Raw genomic sequence first — 17,833 nt, 5'->3', positions numbered from 1 at the left:
GAGGAATATTTTGTGGACTGATGAGAGTAAAATTGTTCTTTTTGGGTCCAAGGGCCACAGCCAGTTTGTGAGACGACCCCCAAACTCTGAATTCAAGCCACAGTTCACAGTGAAGACAGTGAAGCATGGTGGTGCAAGCATCATGATATGGGCATGTTTCTCCTACTATGGTGTTGGGCCTATATATCGCATACCAGGTATCATGGATCAGTTTGCATATGTCAAAATACTTGAAGAGGTCATGTTGCTTTATGCTGAAGAGGACATGCCCTTGAAATGGGTGTTTCAACAAGACAATGACCCCAAGCACACTAGTAAATGAGCAAAATCTTGGTTCCAAACCAACAAAATGAATGCCTCGCAGATGTGAAGAAATCATGAAAAACTGGTTATACAACTAAATACTAGTTTAGTGATTCACAGGATTGCTAAAAAAGCAGTTTGAACATAATAGTTTTGCGTTTGTAGCGTCAACAGCAGATGCTACTATTATTGTGAACACCCCCTTTTCTACTTTTTTTTTTACTAATAGCCCAATTTCATAGCCTTAAGAGTGTGCATATCATGAATGCTTGGTCTGGTTGGATTTGTGAGAATCTACTGGTACCTTGTTTCCCATGTAACAATAAGAAATATACTCAAAACCTGGATTAATCTTTTTAGTTACATAGCACTACTATTATTCTGAACACTACTATATATATATATATTATATAGGAGGAAGTATATAGACATATATACTATGCTTTGCACTGGGATACCAAATTATAAAGAAGACAATGCTCATATGGCTGAGGGTATTTTCGCAATGTATCATATTTTCAGATTTAGAGCCAAAATATTTTGACATACAGTGTGCTATACACAAATATGTGACACATACTCTGAAAACAGGAATTACTGAAAATATGGTAAAAGAGCCGGTCTGCTCTGTGCCAGCCTGATCCTGTCAGATCTCAGAAACTAAGCAGCGCAGCATCCGGTAGTACTTGGATCGGAGCCCTCTTCAGAACACCAGCGGCTGTTTGTGTGTTTCAACGGGTAAAACTGGAGTTGCATCAGGAAGAGCATCTGCCGTAAAACTTGTGCCAAATGCCAATGCGGATCTGGCTGTATCTGCTGTGGCGACCTCGACCCCAAACGGGAGCAGCCGAAATGACAACACACACATTGAAAATATGGTAAAATTTAGGAACTGCCCCAGTACCCCAGAGGGCTTAACATGACATAACCCATAACTGTGTTGAGTGCTGGTACTTGTCTTTGCACCAAGTGGAAGATAAGGATCATTAATTCACCATGTTGGATTGAACTTTTTATGGTCTGAAAATTATCTCAAAGTCAAGAAACTGCACAATAAACTATTTGGGCTCCTTTCTTGGGATGGAGACCCTCAGTATTCAAACAATAAACATATGTCACTGGATTAAGATATTTAACAATGAGATGTTTTGAAATGGGAATCTATGTAAATTATTTAACCTCTGAGTAGTCCTGTCACTGTTTAAGGTAAGTACAATTCTATTTCCTCTCTGTGATCAATAAAGTCAATCTTATAACAGAGCAGGTGTATCAGTTGGGTGTCTGTTTTACCTCAGGTCTACGTTCCAGCGCTTCCTTCATCAGTGGATGAAGTTCTTCAACTAACTCCCTTTAAACACACAGAATAATAGAGGGTGACTTGATTGTTTCACTGTTCAAATAACGTAGAGCAAATCACTCTATGGTTTGTAAGAGATACAACCCCAAAAACTCCTCATCATCTAATGCAGAAATATTAGTCAAATTTGTCATATTCCTAATAATAATGCGATCTAAACTGTTCAGAGAATAGTGACACCGCACTCACTTTTCAAAGCATCAGGCACATTTACAAAATGTTACACAAGCTAAACAGCCAAATTCCTTACCATAAAATACCTGAACGCATTTTCATGAAACAAAAGGTACAAAAGTGTACGTCTCTGGTGTTGCTTTGTAGGAAATATTTCAGGTTCACAACAAAGGTTTTTAAAATGAAACATCTGTTTTTCACAATGGTGTTGTTGGACAAAATGTTACTCCTCTTTCCCTTTAAGAATTCCTTTTCTACAGTGACGCAGTTCTTTTGTCCTCTGAATGCCACAGATGTATGCTGCTCATCTCAAGTATGAAAACAATTTATAGCCAGGGGAAAACTGACAATAGAAGGAGGAAGTACTAAAAGATGGTGCCTTTCATTTTGTAAGGCCCAAATGTAACATCATGCATTTTTGTCTTTCAGACTCAAACTCTATCAATTGTCAATCAGACATCTATGTTTTAAACGCTATCAGCAAACAGCTGTTTGCACATCATGTCTGGCTTACTGATGATTGTAAGTATTCAACAAAACAAATGGACTTTGTACAAGCACCTGTCAGCTGAACATTAAGTCAGAGATCTGATTTCATGAAAATAATCTCTGTAGTGTTCGAAGTACAGTATGTCAAATCATAAACTGATGGCAGATACAGAGCCTGATGTGTACTTATGTTATGAGGAGTGCGGCTTTGTGTATTTGTTGCTATTTGTGCACATTTCTGTTCCATTACCTGAATACGAGAGCGTTTGTGCATCCAAAGCCCAGCACCAGAGACTCTGTGATCTCCAAACTCTCAGCTCTCATCAGCGGTACCAGCTGTTTTAAAAGCCAGGCCACAGAGGGCGTGCCTATCACCTGACCAATAAAATAAATATAAAACTTATCAACAAACTAAAAATAAAACTAATCAGAAACATTATGTAATCTGCAGTCTAGTCAGTAATACATTTTATAATAAAATATATTAATTTCCATGAACAGAAAGAAAGCTACTTGATCTAACGTGTTAGCATGCTAACATGCTAATATTTACATGAAATTCCAGGACATAAATACATGTGCAGCTGAATATGCACAGTACCTTGTTGTCATAGGTGACACTGCCATCGGGTGTGGTGGCGGTGATCTCTGGTGTGGAAGCTCTGAGGTGACCCGGGGACATAATGCTTGGCTTAGCCACACCTAGACACAGAATTAGATAGTTTCTCCATAGAGAGATGTAGCTGTCACTAGAGCCTGCTGTGCTGGTCTTCTTAGCATTCACTGGACTGCTGCAAAGAGAATTCAAAATAAAGGTCACATATCAATACAGTCTGAAAGCATGGAGTGTATCATTTAATATATGAAATACATGATTCTATAGCCAGAGAAAAATGATCAAGAGGACTTCCTGCTAAAGGTCATCGTGGCTACTGTTTAATCTTATCTTGTGTCTTTCTGTGGCAGCGGTCATGCTCACTGCGTTCATTACTATAGCATTCAAATAAATGAAATGACAATATAAAAGTACTGTTTGTTGTCATACTTGGGGTCAACCAGTGGCAGTAGCAGCTGTAGTCGTGTAAATGCGTAAGGCCAGGCATAGCCCAATGCGATGGGACAGTGTTTTGGGAGGTGCTCCTGCCTCAGGAAGATGTGCAGACAGAGCACCCATGGGTCCTTCACACACTGAGCAAATATCCAGACATGACTGGGGCTCTTCACGTCATAGGAGCTGCTCACCAGCCGTGCCGTCCATTCCACCAACCACTGGAGGTCCACATGGTGGCTCAGTGGCAAAGTGGCCTGACAGAGAGGAGTTAAATAAATAAATACATTAAAATTAAAAAACTTTCAGTCATACTAGCTTTGCACAGGAAACCTAACCAAGTTCACTCACACACACACACACACACACACACACACACACACACACACACACACACACACACACACACACACACACACACACACACACACACACACACACACACACACCGATGCCAGTATCCTGCCATGCAAGGTACTCATTCATATTCCTACAGTCAGTATCCAAACTGCAAAATCCCTCAAAACGTGTGACATCTGTGGCATTGTGTTGTGCGCTACAATTATATGAAATAGTTTTAATTTTTTATGTTTTTTTTCTCAAAAGATTATTGAAACAAAGAAACCAGTAACAGTGAGCTTGTTACATTTAAATTTACACCTTGTGGACTCTGTGAAAAGTCTCATGCTGACAAACTGTAATATCATACTTAAGGGTCACAAGAAGGTGGGAAACCAGTGCAGAATATAAATTCAAACACCACACATAAAACCGAAACACACTGACATCTTCAGCTGCTTACTCCAATAAAGGGTCACGGGGGGCTGGAGCCTATCCCAGCAGACATAGGGTGTGAGGTGGGGTACACCCTGGACAGGACACCAGTCTCTTGCAGGGCCACATATAGACACACACACTCACACCCGCACGCACACCTACGGACAACTTAAAGTTTCCAAGCCGCCTAACCTGCATGTCAAGACGTGGGAGGAAACCGGAGCACCCAGAGGGACTCCACACAAACATGGGGAGAACGTGCAAACTCCACAGAGAAAGGCCGCAGGTGGGAATCGATCCCATGACCTTCTTGCTGTGAGGCAACAGTGCTAACCACTAAACCACCGTGCTGCCCCACACCCTAAACAGGAATATGAAAATGAAAACGTTCTCACCGAGTCAGAGACAGCTACATGAACAATGCTGTCCATTACAGCTGGGCTCATCTGGTCCATGATCTCTATCATTGGTTTGTCATCATCCTAAAGGGGAAGACATTCATAGAATCAGTTTTTTTTTTTTTTTACAGCCAAATGTGAGAGAATTCCCTGGCTTCAATACTGTATCTCCAACCACAGCTGGTCACACCAAACTGTGTGCTGTCGTATTCCTCTTCTCAACATTTTCCTTCATTCTCTAATTTGGCATATTAAAAAATACATTTTCGGGGAAGTACCTCAGCATGTCCCAGAGCTGTGAAAAGGCAGCGTATTTCTCTTAAGACGCCAACTGCCAGTTTTCTTGTGCTAATCTGACAAGAGCAGAGTAGGAGCAGAGCCAAACCCTCAACAGCATGGAGCACTGAGCAGTGAGGGCTTTTCTCAGATAATCTAGGGCTGGCCTGATGAGAAAACAAAACAGAGAGAAAGGAGAGACTAGTGAGAAACACTTCACTTATGCTAAAAATAACAATAATCATACTCATAATAACAACAACAACCCTTATTCATTCAGATTTCACATGCCATGTCAGAGATGTGACGAGTGAACACCCCTAAATTTTTCAGGCCAGAATTAAGAAATAAATGCAAACTAGAGAACTTGCATGTATATTGGCAGTAGTATAGCTTTTGTGATGAAACACCTGAATTAAAAAAACTGGTAAATGTAATTGGCAAATATGTTTGTTTTTTTAAAAAAAAAACTTCTACAAAGGTCCAGTCTCTTCTTGAAGATGGAAGACTCCAGTTGTTTTCCTTCATGTACCTCTTCACATGTTATACTACCATTGTGCCAAGTTTCATTGAACTCCATAAAGCAGTTTAGGAGGAGATGCACACACAAAGTCAATATCATACAGTATGATGCATGACTTATACATAAAAGACTAATTAGTGCTCATTGAAGACATTGGACCAGAATTATTTAATCTTCATATGGTGTGCTGCCACTGCATGGGGTAGTAGGAATTGTCCTTACAAGGATCGTGGAGAAATGGACACATGGATGATTGAACAGGTGATTCCTACATACCCTTCAAATTTTGTTTGTGAGGGTATAATGAACCAATTTTGCACAATCAGAATATTTAATGAAACATCCAAAGTACAGTACATATGTAAAGTATTACAGCCTTATTCCAAAATGGATGAAATTCATTTTTTTTCTAAAACTTCTACACATAATACCCCATAAGGTAATATGGGGTTATTAAGGTGCAGTCGAAGATTCAAGCTTCTCTACTATGGAAACCACCTGGACAACTGAGAGCCTACACAGAAAAAAAGTTGACAGTGTATGTCAGACAACAAACCAAGTTGTGAAGTCAAAGGAATTGTCTGTAGACCTCCAAGACAGGATCGTCTTGGATTAGTCATTAAGATGTCATGGACTTCATTTACATTAATCATTAAGAAATGATTGATGAAAATGTGTTTTAATTTAGCCAGAGCGCTGCTTCACTCTTGAACACTACCCCACACGCTAGTGGGTGGACAGCTCCCAAAATCTCCTGACATTAGTGCTATGGGGTTAAGTCTAACATTCGTATCTGGCTAGTACACTGAGTGAAAGTTAGGAAAACATTACACAAACCTCAATTCCGCCTCGCATCTTCCCTTGGAGCTGTAACGCTAACCTCCACTGTGTCAGCAGCTGTAGAAGGAGCTTGACAGATGCATCCTGCAAACCTTGGTGTGTGTCCTGTACCTGGAAGAGATCAGGAAAGATCAGAAAGTGACAAAAATTAAGTCATATTAAAGATGCTATAAAAGATCATCACCAGCATCTTAGACCAAAACACCAGCTTCTCTCTGACCACCAATTGTTTCACAGGACTCACAAGCACTAAACATGCATATACGGTGGGTTCTGACTATAAAACAAGGAATGGAAAAGCTTGGATTAGAGGGAATCGTACTTCATTCTCTGAACAGGACGTCATTACAATACTGCAGCTTCACATACAAAATAGTTGTTGACTGTTCTATTATTATTTAAAATGCCATTTATACCACCTTTAAGGATATGCAATTATCTTAGAGTTGAAAATGTGTTGCAGGATGTTTAAAACGGTACTGACACTGTGCATGTACAGAGTCCATTTATGATCTATCTGCTATGCCAACATACCAATATTGAAACCCAGATTCAAACTACACAAGAGGGAGATGTGAAATTGTTGATTTCATTTTAAAACACTATACTGAGTGCAATATAGTCAAACCTTAAATTATTTCTGGAACACTGTACAGTAGATGGAGTCAACTATTAGTTCTCTCATACCTCACGCAAAAGGAAGTGTGTGTAACCAAATAAGACATCTTCCCGCCAGTCTGAGAAATCAAGCAAAAGGCTCTGTAGGGAGTTTTGGGAAATGAGACGAAGCTCATCATCCATGTGCACTGTAAGCCTGCAGGATAGACAACAGAACAGAAAAGTACCGAATGAGTAAGAAAAAGTGCTGAATGAGTAAGATCACGCAGACAAATATATGGTAGATAAAAATGTATTACGTTTATGTGAAATCTCAACTGTTATAAAGTTTCCAAGTTTATATGATGGCGATCAATTACTGCTCTGAAATGATCAATGATTAGTAAATTCCTGCTTTGTCAAAACTGGAAGATACCTGTGCAGTATGTACTATGCAGTTTGTATATACAAAAACATTAGCTAGTAAGACAAGCTAACTCACCGTGACAACAGGTCAATGAGCTCAGGTTTGGACATGCCATCAGGAAGTATACGAGGAATGGCTGCCACACACGTCCTGAACAGGTCAATTTTAGGCTTCCGTTCACCACTGTCAACAATGGAGCTGGATGTTAGTCACAGTAATATTTACTGAGCAAGCAAAGTCAGCAATTTTGAATTCTAATTAGTAGAGAAGCTTGAATCTTCGACTGGACTGGGTTGCTTGACGTGAGGACGTTAATTGAATTCTAATTAATTACATTTTTTCCGCAAATCTGACTGGTTATTCGTGTGATATTTCAGACCGTATAATATCGACCGCTTCACATTTGATGTATTACCCCACGTCCTGAGTGCGCATGCTGCTACGCAGATGTCAATAATGGCGCGGTCAGGTGAGAGCGAGAGAGGTGGCGTAGCGATAACGATGCCGAAATGGGTGAATTTAAGCTACCATACGAAAGTATTGATGTGGATTCTGATACAGAATTACCACTTCACATTTAATGGATTACTCCGCACCCTGACCACTGCTGGAGTGATGGTGAAGACACTGTTGCTAACAGTAAGCCTTGTTGACCGAATTACCTACAGAAAAATAGACCAAATTACCTATAGAAAAATAAACCATGCAAACGATAAAATTGTTTTAGAATCGGAATAACCCCCTTGTGTCTGATGATTTGCAGAGATTCATGCTGGACTACAGTCATGAAACTCCTTTTTACCGGCTCCGCTAATGCATCACCAGTAAAGCTCAATTTGAGACCGTAGAACCAGCATGAACATCCGCAAATCATCAGACACAACAGAGTTATTCCCTAATTGTCCTCCCTTAAAAAAGAGGAATGTCATGATATTAAACATTAAGTTTTTATTAACATGGGAAATACTGAATACTGAAAATTCAAGGGGTGTAGTTCCTTTTGATTTTTTTAAATCACTGTAGTTAAAGAACAAATTTTCTTTGGCACCACTATAATGTTGTTCCTTAGTATTCTAGTAAAGGATTCACAATCTTACATTGCCAACAGGATCAAAATTCAACACGCCACACTTTCTGTGGTGAGCTTTGCCAGCATCATAAGCCAAAGAAATGTAAGTAAGTCCCTTCGGGTGCTCCCATGTTTTTTCCACTCTGGGTCGCCACAGCAGATCCAAGGTGGATCAAACATTTAATTGTGATTGAAACTGCAAAAAAACTGATTGGCAGACATACTAATAAACACAAAAAACCACAGATCCCATTAAACCATAAAATCTCAGACAAAATCTATTCAAATTTCAAAGAGAGGTTTTGCTGGATATCTCGTGGACTCATAACACAACACTCACACAATACAATGAAATTAAAACAAATAGAAAATACTGGTATATTTTAAAATTTCTGTCACATTTTCAAATGAGAAGTATCAAACTGAACAATCAAAGTAGTAAAAAAGTACTGAGTTGCTGAAATGCAGAGCTCACGTACGTGATCATGTCCTCTGGTTCTTTGTTGAGCATTTGGACGCTGGTGAGCATCATGCAGCGGCCCACCTCTTTGTCCAAATGTCTCATCATGTTGTCCAGAGCCTTTCGCACCTGGGAGTAGTACAAGGACATTCCTGTGGAGAACACAGAAACATTAGTCAGCAGTCAGAGAGGACATGAACTTGAACATGAATATTTTCTACACCTATAGGTCCACACACACCAATGAGTTTGGCCTCTTCTTCAGTAAGAGTCTTGCTGAGATATGTTTTCTTCTTCTTCAGAGAGTTTCCAGAGGGCAGAGTGGCTCCTGTGTTGGGCATCGGAGGTTCCCCATCCTTTTGCTGCAAAGCATCTGCTATCACTAGAAATGCCCGCAGACCGATATTCATACGCTGAAACACAGATACAACACCACATCCTTTATAAACATCACATGTACAGTACTGTGTTAGGAAACGTGGTAAATTTGTGGTTCTGCTTGAGTAATTGCTCATCACCACTGCTTCCTCTTTGTACTGACCATTCATATGCTCAAAGATACACAACATCCCATTAGATAGTACAGCGTATGACCCCTTCAAAACCCTGGTGCTGTAGTCCACAATGAGCTACATTTGTAAAACTACAAATGAAAAGAAAAAAAAAAACACTTTCATGTGAAGCAAAGAATTTAGTATCAAATGTTGTAATGGACCACAAATACGACTGAAGGGACAACTGCTCCTGTGACAAATGGGTCTAACTTGCATAGAGCAGAGGGATTCACACCACTGTTTAAGGTCAAACTCAAAATATATGTTTTCTACTGTTTATAATAAGTGCATGGGTTTAATTTACTTGACAACAAATAATTTTTATCAGATGTCTTAAATTAAATTGCTGGGGGATTTATTTGAATTTTTTTGTGGGGAAATATGAAACTGTTGGACATTTTATGTGAAACTGTGGCTTTATACAAGGGGTGGTTGAAAAGTTTTTGAGCCCAACCAAGAAAAAAACCACAAGTGAATTAATGTAGGTAATGCTTTATTTTTCAACATAATCTTCATAATCTTAAAGTGGACTGATCGTGGCCATTGCTGTTTCTGCCTTTTAGTCACTCCACCTGGGGTGAGACACGTTTGTGTTCAGTTATCATAATTAATACATTTTTTGTCTTTTTATCATCGGTACCCCCCACACACACACAATATTGCTCAGTCTTAACTAGGGATGCACCGATTCTGAAACCAGTATCGGGTATCAGCTCAATCCCGTATTCATCTACTCGTACTTGTAATCATAAAACGTCTCCGATACTATGTCACCCCTTCACAGCATTGTGATGTCAATCTCTCAATGGGGGATTTTCACGCTCATGCTCCGAAATTTCCAGACTATAAGCCGCTACTTTTTTCATACGTTTTGAACACTGTGGCTTAAATAATGATGTGGTTAATTTATGGACTTTTACAGGCTTTCATGTAATTTACTCATAAGCCTAAATATGTCCATCAATGCTGTCCATTAATTGGTTGAAAGCTACAATCCATCATGCGGAGTAAATGCACACACAGCGTAAATAATAAAGTCTTACCTGTTTCAATGTCATTCATCATCAAACAATCCTAGAAAAATAATCCACATAAAGCCTCCTGAGTTTGGAAAAGAACAGAAAATACTTTAATTCCTTGTCGTGGCTGAAAAAAGCTCCTGTGACACTGTACTTTGTGCCAGTTCTTCCGTCAGAACTCAGATCATGGTTTCAGTGGAGGAGATTGTCCATCAGGTTGGTGAGTTTCAGCCCATGGTGTGGGTGTTCAGGCCGATGGGAGACCTGCTCAGTCCGGTACAGGTGTAATCCATTTGGAAAATGTCCGTGGCACTGCATTAAGACCCTCCGCTCCTCTTCCATGGGCCACAATTTGTGCCAGAAGTTGAGTCACTGCTCCTTGTCAATGGCTCATTTACCACAGGAAATGGGCTATTCTGTCTGAATGCGAGGAAATTATATATAATAATGTTAAAATTATTCCGTTTTGCCTCCATGTGTTGCGGAGATGCCACGCGACACCGTGTGTGCGTGCACACCATGCTCCTCTATGTTTACATGTTCCACCTTTGGGGAAAAAAAACATTTACGGTTTGTATTTGTGTATGTTATCTGTATGTATTTAAAATAAAAAAATAGTGTGGAGAGTGAAAGGCTGTTTAGCTCAGTGTCACACATTGTAGATGAAAACAGAAACAGGCTCACAGCTGATAATGCAGAGAAGCTTCTTTTCATCAAAAAGAATCTGCCCCTCACATTTTCAAAAAAAAGGCTTTTAGTCCTCACAGACATAAATAAAGTTATTGATGGACGATTTCAGTTATATTACTAATGTTGTATATTTTGTAGTGTTGAAGTCCACAGGTTACATTTAAGCGAGATGTCTGGCAGTGTCATGTTTAAGAAATACACTATTAATGTTAAAGGACAATTTGTTGCAGTCAAAAAGTGATGTTACATGATTTAAGTGAAATGTTTGTAAATAAAAACAAAGCTAATGACATTGGTAGCAGTTACAGTCAAAAAATAAGGAACAACTGATGAATGAAAACATGTTTTCAAAGTCATAAAACTGTAATGTATCATTACGTATTCGTATCGGTACTCTGTATTGACAGGTACTCAAATGTATGTACTCATACTTGTACTCGGTCTGGAAAAATCGGTGCATCCCTTGTCTTAACTTTGTTGACCGAGTACAATGACCCGCTCTGCCGAAAATGTACCTGTGATTGTTGAAGGGTGGGAAATGGGAAAAAATATATCTCAGCCGGAACAGTGATAAAATTTGTACTGAGTTGCCCTGCATAACACCTGTCTGTTTCTCTTCACCTGCTTGGACAATACTGGTCTACAACTACTGTAGGTTTGTGCAAAGGGTTAATATACCTTGCTGTATATTTTGTTCACAGAGACTGTATTATTATTGCTATTATTATTTATTTTAATACACACACACACACAGATATAGATTATATATAGTAATTTTCAGTTTCAGGTATGTTTTGCTGATTTGGAAGAATTGTTGTTCTTTATTTTGAGACCTTTATCATCTGAGGTTAACTTTTTTGGTTTGATTTTTACAAAGTCATGAGGATAGTGTGGTTGGAGCCTGCGGTAGGACATAAAATGTTTGGCTTAAGCTGCAGTCTTCTTTATTTGGGGAAGGGGACCACAAGGGTGGTCCTTATGACAGAAACCTGACCATCAGTATGCTCAGAAATCTTCCCTGGAAGTTTGTAAGGAACGTCTTAATTTGGAACTTGAGTTTGACTTGACCTCGATGAGGGAAACTGAACAGTTGTTACTACAGTCTCATGGTAACTATTGTGAAATAGTGATAAAGCTACTCGCTTATTGGCCCACCAATTCAGGCATCATGTTGCCACCTGCCACAATGTTCAAATAAAAAATACATCAGGTACTTTGACATCTGACCCTACTAAAATTAATTGTTTTTAAATAATTTCATGTCACTCTTGACACATCAGGTTCCTCCAAACTCTAAAAATATGGAGCAATTCCATGATGACCTAGAAATCCCTGCAGTTGATACTTTAAAAGCAGTTGAAATTGATGTTCCACTTAATCTGGAAGAGATTTTATCCTCGATTAAATCATTACAATCAGGCAAATCCCCTAGCCCTGATGAAGTTTAGACTTCTTCCCACTCCTTTTTGAATGAATTTTATGTTGTCTGTTGTTGTTTAACTTTTTATTATGATTGCAACACATAAATAGAAATAAATTAATATGACAATTTGTAATGCATTTGACTCTTTAATGCTAACTTTAACATTGAAAATGCCATACACATGCTAACGCCTTAGCATCGCTCCTGTTTGTAAGTTATAAAATACATCTATCAACTGTTTCAGGAGACCATAACAGGTCAGTTTAACATAAAAAGGTAAGTATTACTCACAGACATATGCTCTTTAAAGTTTAGGAGAGAAAAATTAAGAGAATAAGGAGCATGCTCATGTCTCAAAACCCCAGACGACCTCTTATTAGCTACCCAAATTACCTGATGTAAAAAACTTTAAATTCAGTACTGAATGCTTCCTGTGCTTCCTACTGATGACTGTTCTCAAAAATGACCAGGCAATTGGCAAAAAAAGCAGAAATCTTTCATTCCTGCTTCTTAGACACTGCATCTCCTCTATGGGGTAAAAAGGGCATTAAATATTTCTGTGATCTTTTTAAGGATAATGCCATTCTTAATTTTACTGATATGTTTTCCATATATGGCCTGCCCTCACCTCATTTATTTCATCTTTTTCAAATTAGACATTGTGCATCTACTATTTACACCTACAGCTACACCTGTTTTGATAATCATGGATTTTCTATAGGGGCAGCACGGTGGCTTAGTGGTTAGCACTGTTGCCTCACAGCGAGAAGGTTGTGGGTTCAATTCCCATGGCCTTTCTGTGTGGAGTTTGCATGTTCTCCCCATGTTTGCGTGGGTTTCCTCCGGGTGCTCCGGTTTCCTCCCACATCCAAAGACATGCGGGTTAGGTGGATTGGAATCTTTAAAATTGTCCGTAGGTGTGTGTGTGGGTGTGTCTGTGTTTGTTTGTCTATTTGTGGCCCTGCGACAGACTAGCGTCCTGTCCTGGGTGTACCCCGCCTCGCGCTCTATGACTGCTGGGATAGGCTCCAGCCCCCCGCGACCCTTAATTGGACTGAGCGGTAGAAGATGGATGGATGGATGGATTTTCTATAGCTGCTTTCTCCAAATAAGGGTCACAGAGGAGCTGGAGCCTATCTCAGCAGTCACTGGGCAAGAGGTGGGGTACACCCTCGACAGGCTGCCAGTCTATCGCAGGGCCACATATAAATAGACAAACACATTTTCATTCACACCTATGGTCAATTTAAATTTTCCAATTCACCTAACTTGCATGTCTTTGGAGGGAACCCACGCAAACATGGGGAGAACCAGGTGGGAAGCGATCCTACAACCTTATTGCTGTGAGGAAACAATGCTAACCACTAAGTGCTGCCCTATTTTTATAATCAGAATAGTATAATTAGATTGCACATGATCTGTTTAACCTCAATGAAAACTCCATCTCTCATTCTTATATCACACTTCATATATGTCTAGTGATGTGCACCTCACTGAATGTCTGTTTTTTTTTTTTACCTCAGGATTGAGACTGAAGGCTTTGGCAGGTTTCCCAACACTCAGCAGGTCAAATATGATCTCCTTCATAGCAAAATCCAGTTTCTCCTGAATAGAGAACAGACACACTGAGGGCTTTATTGTTCTGGTACACTGAGCTAACTAGTACATCTGTAATCACCAATGCTACGTAGATGGAATTTTTTTTATTTAAATAACTGATTATAAAGAGAAATCACACACACAACTACTAAGTGCAGACCTTGAAAAGCAATAAGTGCACAGACTTACAGTAAGCCTCTCAAACAGCCTTTAGGTCAACATAATCAATCTCAATAATGGATTCTAATGAAATACCTGATGGCCTACATTCTTTGTAATCCTCTATTATTAATGGTGCTGGACTAGGTACAGAAATACATGTTCTAAATACATGCTGTCACTTTACAACTTTGTGAATCAGGATATTTGGATTTACCACTAAAGTGTGTGTGTGTGTCACACACCTGTGCAATGAACTGGATAATCTTGACAAAAATATTGAGGGGCATGTCTCTGGGCACGACACTACGGCTGCCTTTTGGGAACAACGTTGATGTGATGGATGTCAGACGACTGGAGAAAGAAGACAAAACAAGAAAGGGGAGAGTAGATAAAACATTAAAACATGTAAAATACTCCAGGAAACGTTCATTCTTATGATATTAATTACACATATTTTCACATTTTACTAAACTAGGCATACATAGGGAGTTGGGTTTCGGAAAGTCAATTGTTAGGGCTAAGGTCAAGTCTGCTTGTTTGTTTGTTGGCTGACTTGTCAAATGTCCTTTTGCTGATTTCTATCAAATTAGGTATGCCATTGAGGGCTGACTCCATAACTGCCCTTAAAACATTCATCTCGGCGACAGATATCTGAAGCTTTTGTACAACAATCATTTCCACATAAATTCAGCATTATTTCGTAATAAAAGACGGCAGACCGATCAGAGCGCAGCAGTGATGCATGTGCAGTGCGGGCCAATTTTTAGGCAGGCCGTTCGTCTGTGACACCGGCGTCTCACAATGCATGTAAACAATAGCTAGTGAGGATGTGGATGCCGTTAATCCAGTAAGGTCATGAGCGATTATGATGATGGCACGTTCTCCTAAATTGAGAGGGTTAGCTAGAGGAGGTGTAGCACCTGTGATAGACTTCTGCCGTGGCCCGATGTTGTCTTGTTGTACATACATCACAAGGTTTACATTGTGCCCTGAACCGGAGCTCTGCTGAAACTTACCTCTCGCGTGAGTCACGGACCACGAGATGGGGTGACATTCACAACTATGAAACAGCAAATGTTTGTGCCTCATCTCCTCAGTCGAAATCATAATGGACCCCAATGGAAAGAAGTGTTTTCACTTTCTTGTGTCATCCATGTCTTTTTAATGTATTTAAAATTATACTATGTACTTACATTGAACTTACTAAAAATATATATATATAATAATAATCAATCAATCAGGGAGTCTGTCCAGGACATGATGCCATTGTTGCGTGATTGTCATGGCAACAGCTGCGCCATTTCCATGTTGGTGAATGTGTGCATTTCACACATGCTTTCACATGGTCATGAAGTTAGCAAATTTCAGCAGAAATGGAGATTTTTCACACGTACCAGGATAATTTTGTTGGTGACATGTCGTCAACATCATGTTACTGTTGTTCTCTCATAGTGAGTTTGTATTTGTTAGTGATTTTCTATGGCAAACAGACTTCAAACCTGCTCCAGCAGACAGCCAGAAGCAAGCGAACACCTGGACTTTCAAAACTGGGCCGAAAGAGCTCCGGGAGGGAGTTGAGCAGAGAGGGAGAGGGAGCATCTTACCAGATGGGCCGCCTCAGGTGATAGTTGCCAACAGCACCGCTATACTAAAAAACTCTAGAGAGAACCCCGTATATTGATGATCAAAATGGTAGGAACAGCAACTCTTATATATATATATATATATATATATATATATATATATATATTTTTTTTTTTTTTATCTGAAATGTAATTGGTGATAGCTGTTACCTTTGTGTTCCAGTGTTGCTCTCACATTTTATCCGAATCATGTAAACCCAGAGCAGTCGGTAGAGTGATTCTAGAGCCACACGTGCCATCTTGGGGTCTTTATTCTAGAATCACACACAAGCAGAGCCATTACAATACTAATTCACCTACTATTTCAATACTACCTCCATTAGACAGAACCTTTAAGCCACTCAACAAGATAAGAACTGAAATGTGTCCTTAAGCTGCAGCATTTCCCTCAAATTAACATACACTTGTTGAAAATGTATCGATGTTCAATGTGTGAAGTTGGATGTTGTGTACATGTATTATTCATGTATGACAAAATCATTCACCATGGACAACATTCTGTTGCACAGAGGGTATCTTAAGTAAGTATAACTGTCACTCCAATTGAAAATTAACTTTCACATATGCCAGAGAAAACAATTTCATTTTGGGGGCACATATACAGCTGACTCTAGACCTTTAGCTACTGAATTAATTCCAGACTAATTGCTAGACTACAATTCTACAAGTGATGTATATTGTCTAATGCAAAGGAGGGGTTACTGCTGAACTGGAGATCTGTGATCAAACTAAAAAAAAAAAAAAATACCCATCCTGCTCTGCCATACTTGTTACTTGCATGTATTACATAACAGTGGTAGTAAATCTGAATTAACAACCTGGTCAACCTCCGTAAATGTGACTGATGACTATAATGTATTAAAATAAAACAACAAAATTCCAATTATCTCCCCTTTAACAGACGAGATTGGAATTCATTTCTTCCATGTAAACCTTCTTCTGGTGTGCTACCATTGTGTTAAGTTTCACTGAAATCCATAAAGCGGTTTTGAGGAGTTGTACTTATGAAGTCAATATCACATGACACTCCAATTAAACATAAAATTCAAATTATCTCCCTTTAAAGATGTCAGACCACAATGATTTTTCTTCATTAATACTATCTTCATATGGTGTGCTAACACTGTGTAGATTCATGAAGAGTCACTGAAATTCAACACACCACTGAGGAGGAGTTGCCCTATTAGGTTCATGGAGTGATATACAAGTATTTTGCTGGTTATCAACAGCGTAACCATGAACACTAGTCTGAGTATGTGCAAAATAAAAAAGGACCTGATCAAGAACCTTCCATTTGTATGATCGAAAGACTGACCTTGAGGTTAGAGAGACAGTTGTTGAGGAAAATGTGCCAGCGGCTGAGGAAGAACTGTTTCTGGCTGACACACAGCAGACAGGTGACCAGAGGATACAAAGCCTGGTGCAGAGGCAGAGAGTCACATCACACATAAAAAAGAAGATAAAAGAGCACCATTACACACTGTGAACTCAACATTCAGTGACTGAGACGTATTGCGGATTCACTCTTTTAATGAAGTGTTTGAAACTGTTCCAGTGTCATTTAAGAACAATCAGCTATTACATTAATTCAGATGAATTTAAAAATCTTTTTGACCACCATTTCCTCATTATTCGTGGACTAATAAATCCCTCATTTACCTATTTTTTTTTTTCTTCCATCACTATCAGCCTCCTGTCTGCACTAAAGACAATTTAATGTCAACTAATAGCTACTTCTTTGGATTTTAACTTTTTTTGTTTATTTAGAAGGAATTATATGGGTGCCATATTTACTGCAGTAGGTGGAATACTGCACTGAATCTATGTACTAATAGATCTAATATTCTGACTCTTAACTGAATTTCACTAGACAAATTCAGAGAGGTCTCAGGCAAACCCAGGCATGTAGTGTGTTGATCCGCTGGTATTTCATACCTTTACAGTTCCTCAGACTAAATACAAATCATTTTTGAACACAAATCCTTGTTAATGAACAGTGTAACTA

The 17,833-nt window shown here is 39.2% G+C and overlaps 1 protein-coding gene across 7 annotated transcripts in view; it reads right to left on the bottom strand.

Moving 5' to 3' along the window:
* fryb (furry homolog b (Drosophila)) overlaps positions 1–17,833 on the bottom strand; it is a 209,896-nt gene that overhangs the window by 76,282 nt on the left and 115,781 nt on the right. For 6 of the 7 annotated variants that reach the window (XM_034178228.1, XM_034178230.1, XM_034178231.1 and 3 more), the window contains exons 11-25: positions 17,144–17,245; positions 15,979–16,082; positions 14,428–14,536; positions 13,943–14,029; positions 8,980–9,151; positions 8,758–8,890; positions 7,285–7,392; positions 6,873–6,999; positions 6,183–6,296; positions 4,825–4,989; positions 4,544–4,630; positions 3,369–3,628; positions 2,925–3,114; positions 2,574–2,698; positions 1,594–1,651 (exon numbers count right to left, since the gene is read on the bottom strand). In XM_034178228.1, the coding sequence (XP_034034119.1) occupies positions 1,594–1,651; positions 2,574–2,698; positions 2,925–3,114; positions 3,369–3,628; positions 4,544–4,630; positions 4,825–4,989; positions 6,183–6,296; positions 6,873–6,999; positions 7,285–7,392; positions 8,758–8,890; positions 8,980–9,151; positions 13,943–14,029; positions 14,428–14,536; positions 15,979–16,082; positions 17,144–17,245 (1,941 nt within the window). The remainder of the gene's footprint in view (positions 1–1,593; positions 1,652–2,573; positions 2,699–2,924; positions 3,115–3,368; positions 3,629–4,543; positions 4,631–4,824; positions 4,990–6,182; positions 6,297–6,872; positions 7,000–7,284; positions 7,393–8,757; positions 8,891–8,979; positions 9,152–13,942; positions 14,030–14,427; positions 14,537–15,978; positions 16,083–17,143; positions 17,246–17,833) is intronic. The other variant, XM_034178229.1, reaches the window with a different exon arrangement.

This window comes from Thalassophryne amazonica, chromosome 9, assembly GCF_902500255.1.
Source record: "Thalassophryne amazonica chromosome 9, fThaAma1.1, whole genome shotgun sequence".
Classification (NCBI taxonomy): Eukaryota; Metazoa; Chordata; class Actinopteri; order Batrachoidiformes; family Batrachoididae; genus Thalassophryne; species Thalassophryne amazonica.
Note: the sequence above shows the minus strand (reverse complement) of the source record. Positions and strands in the feature narration are given on the sequence as shown.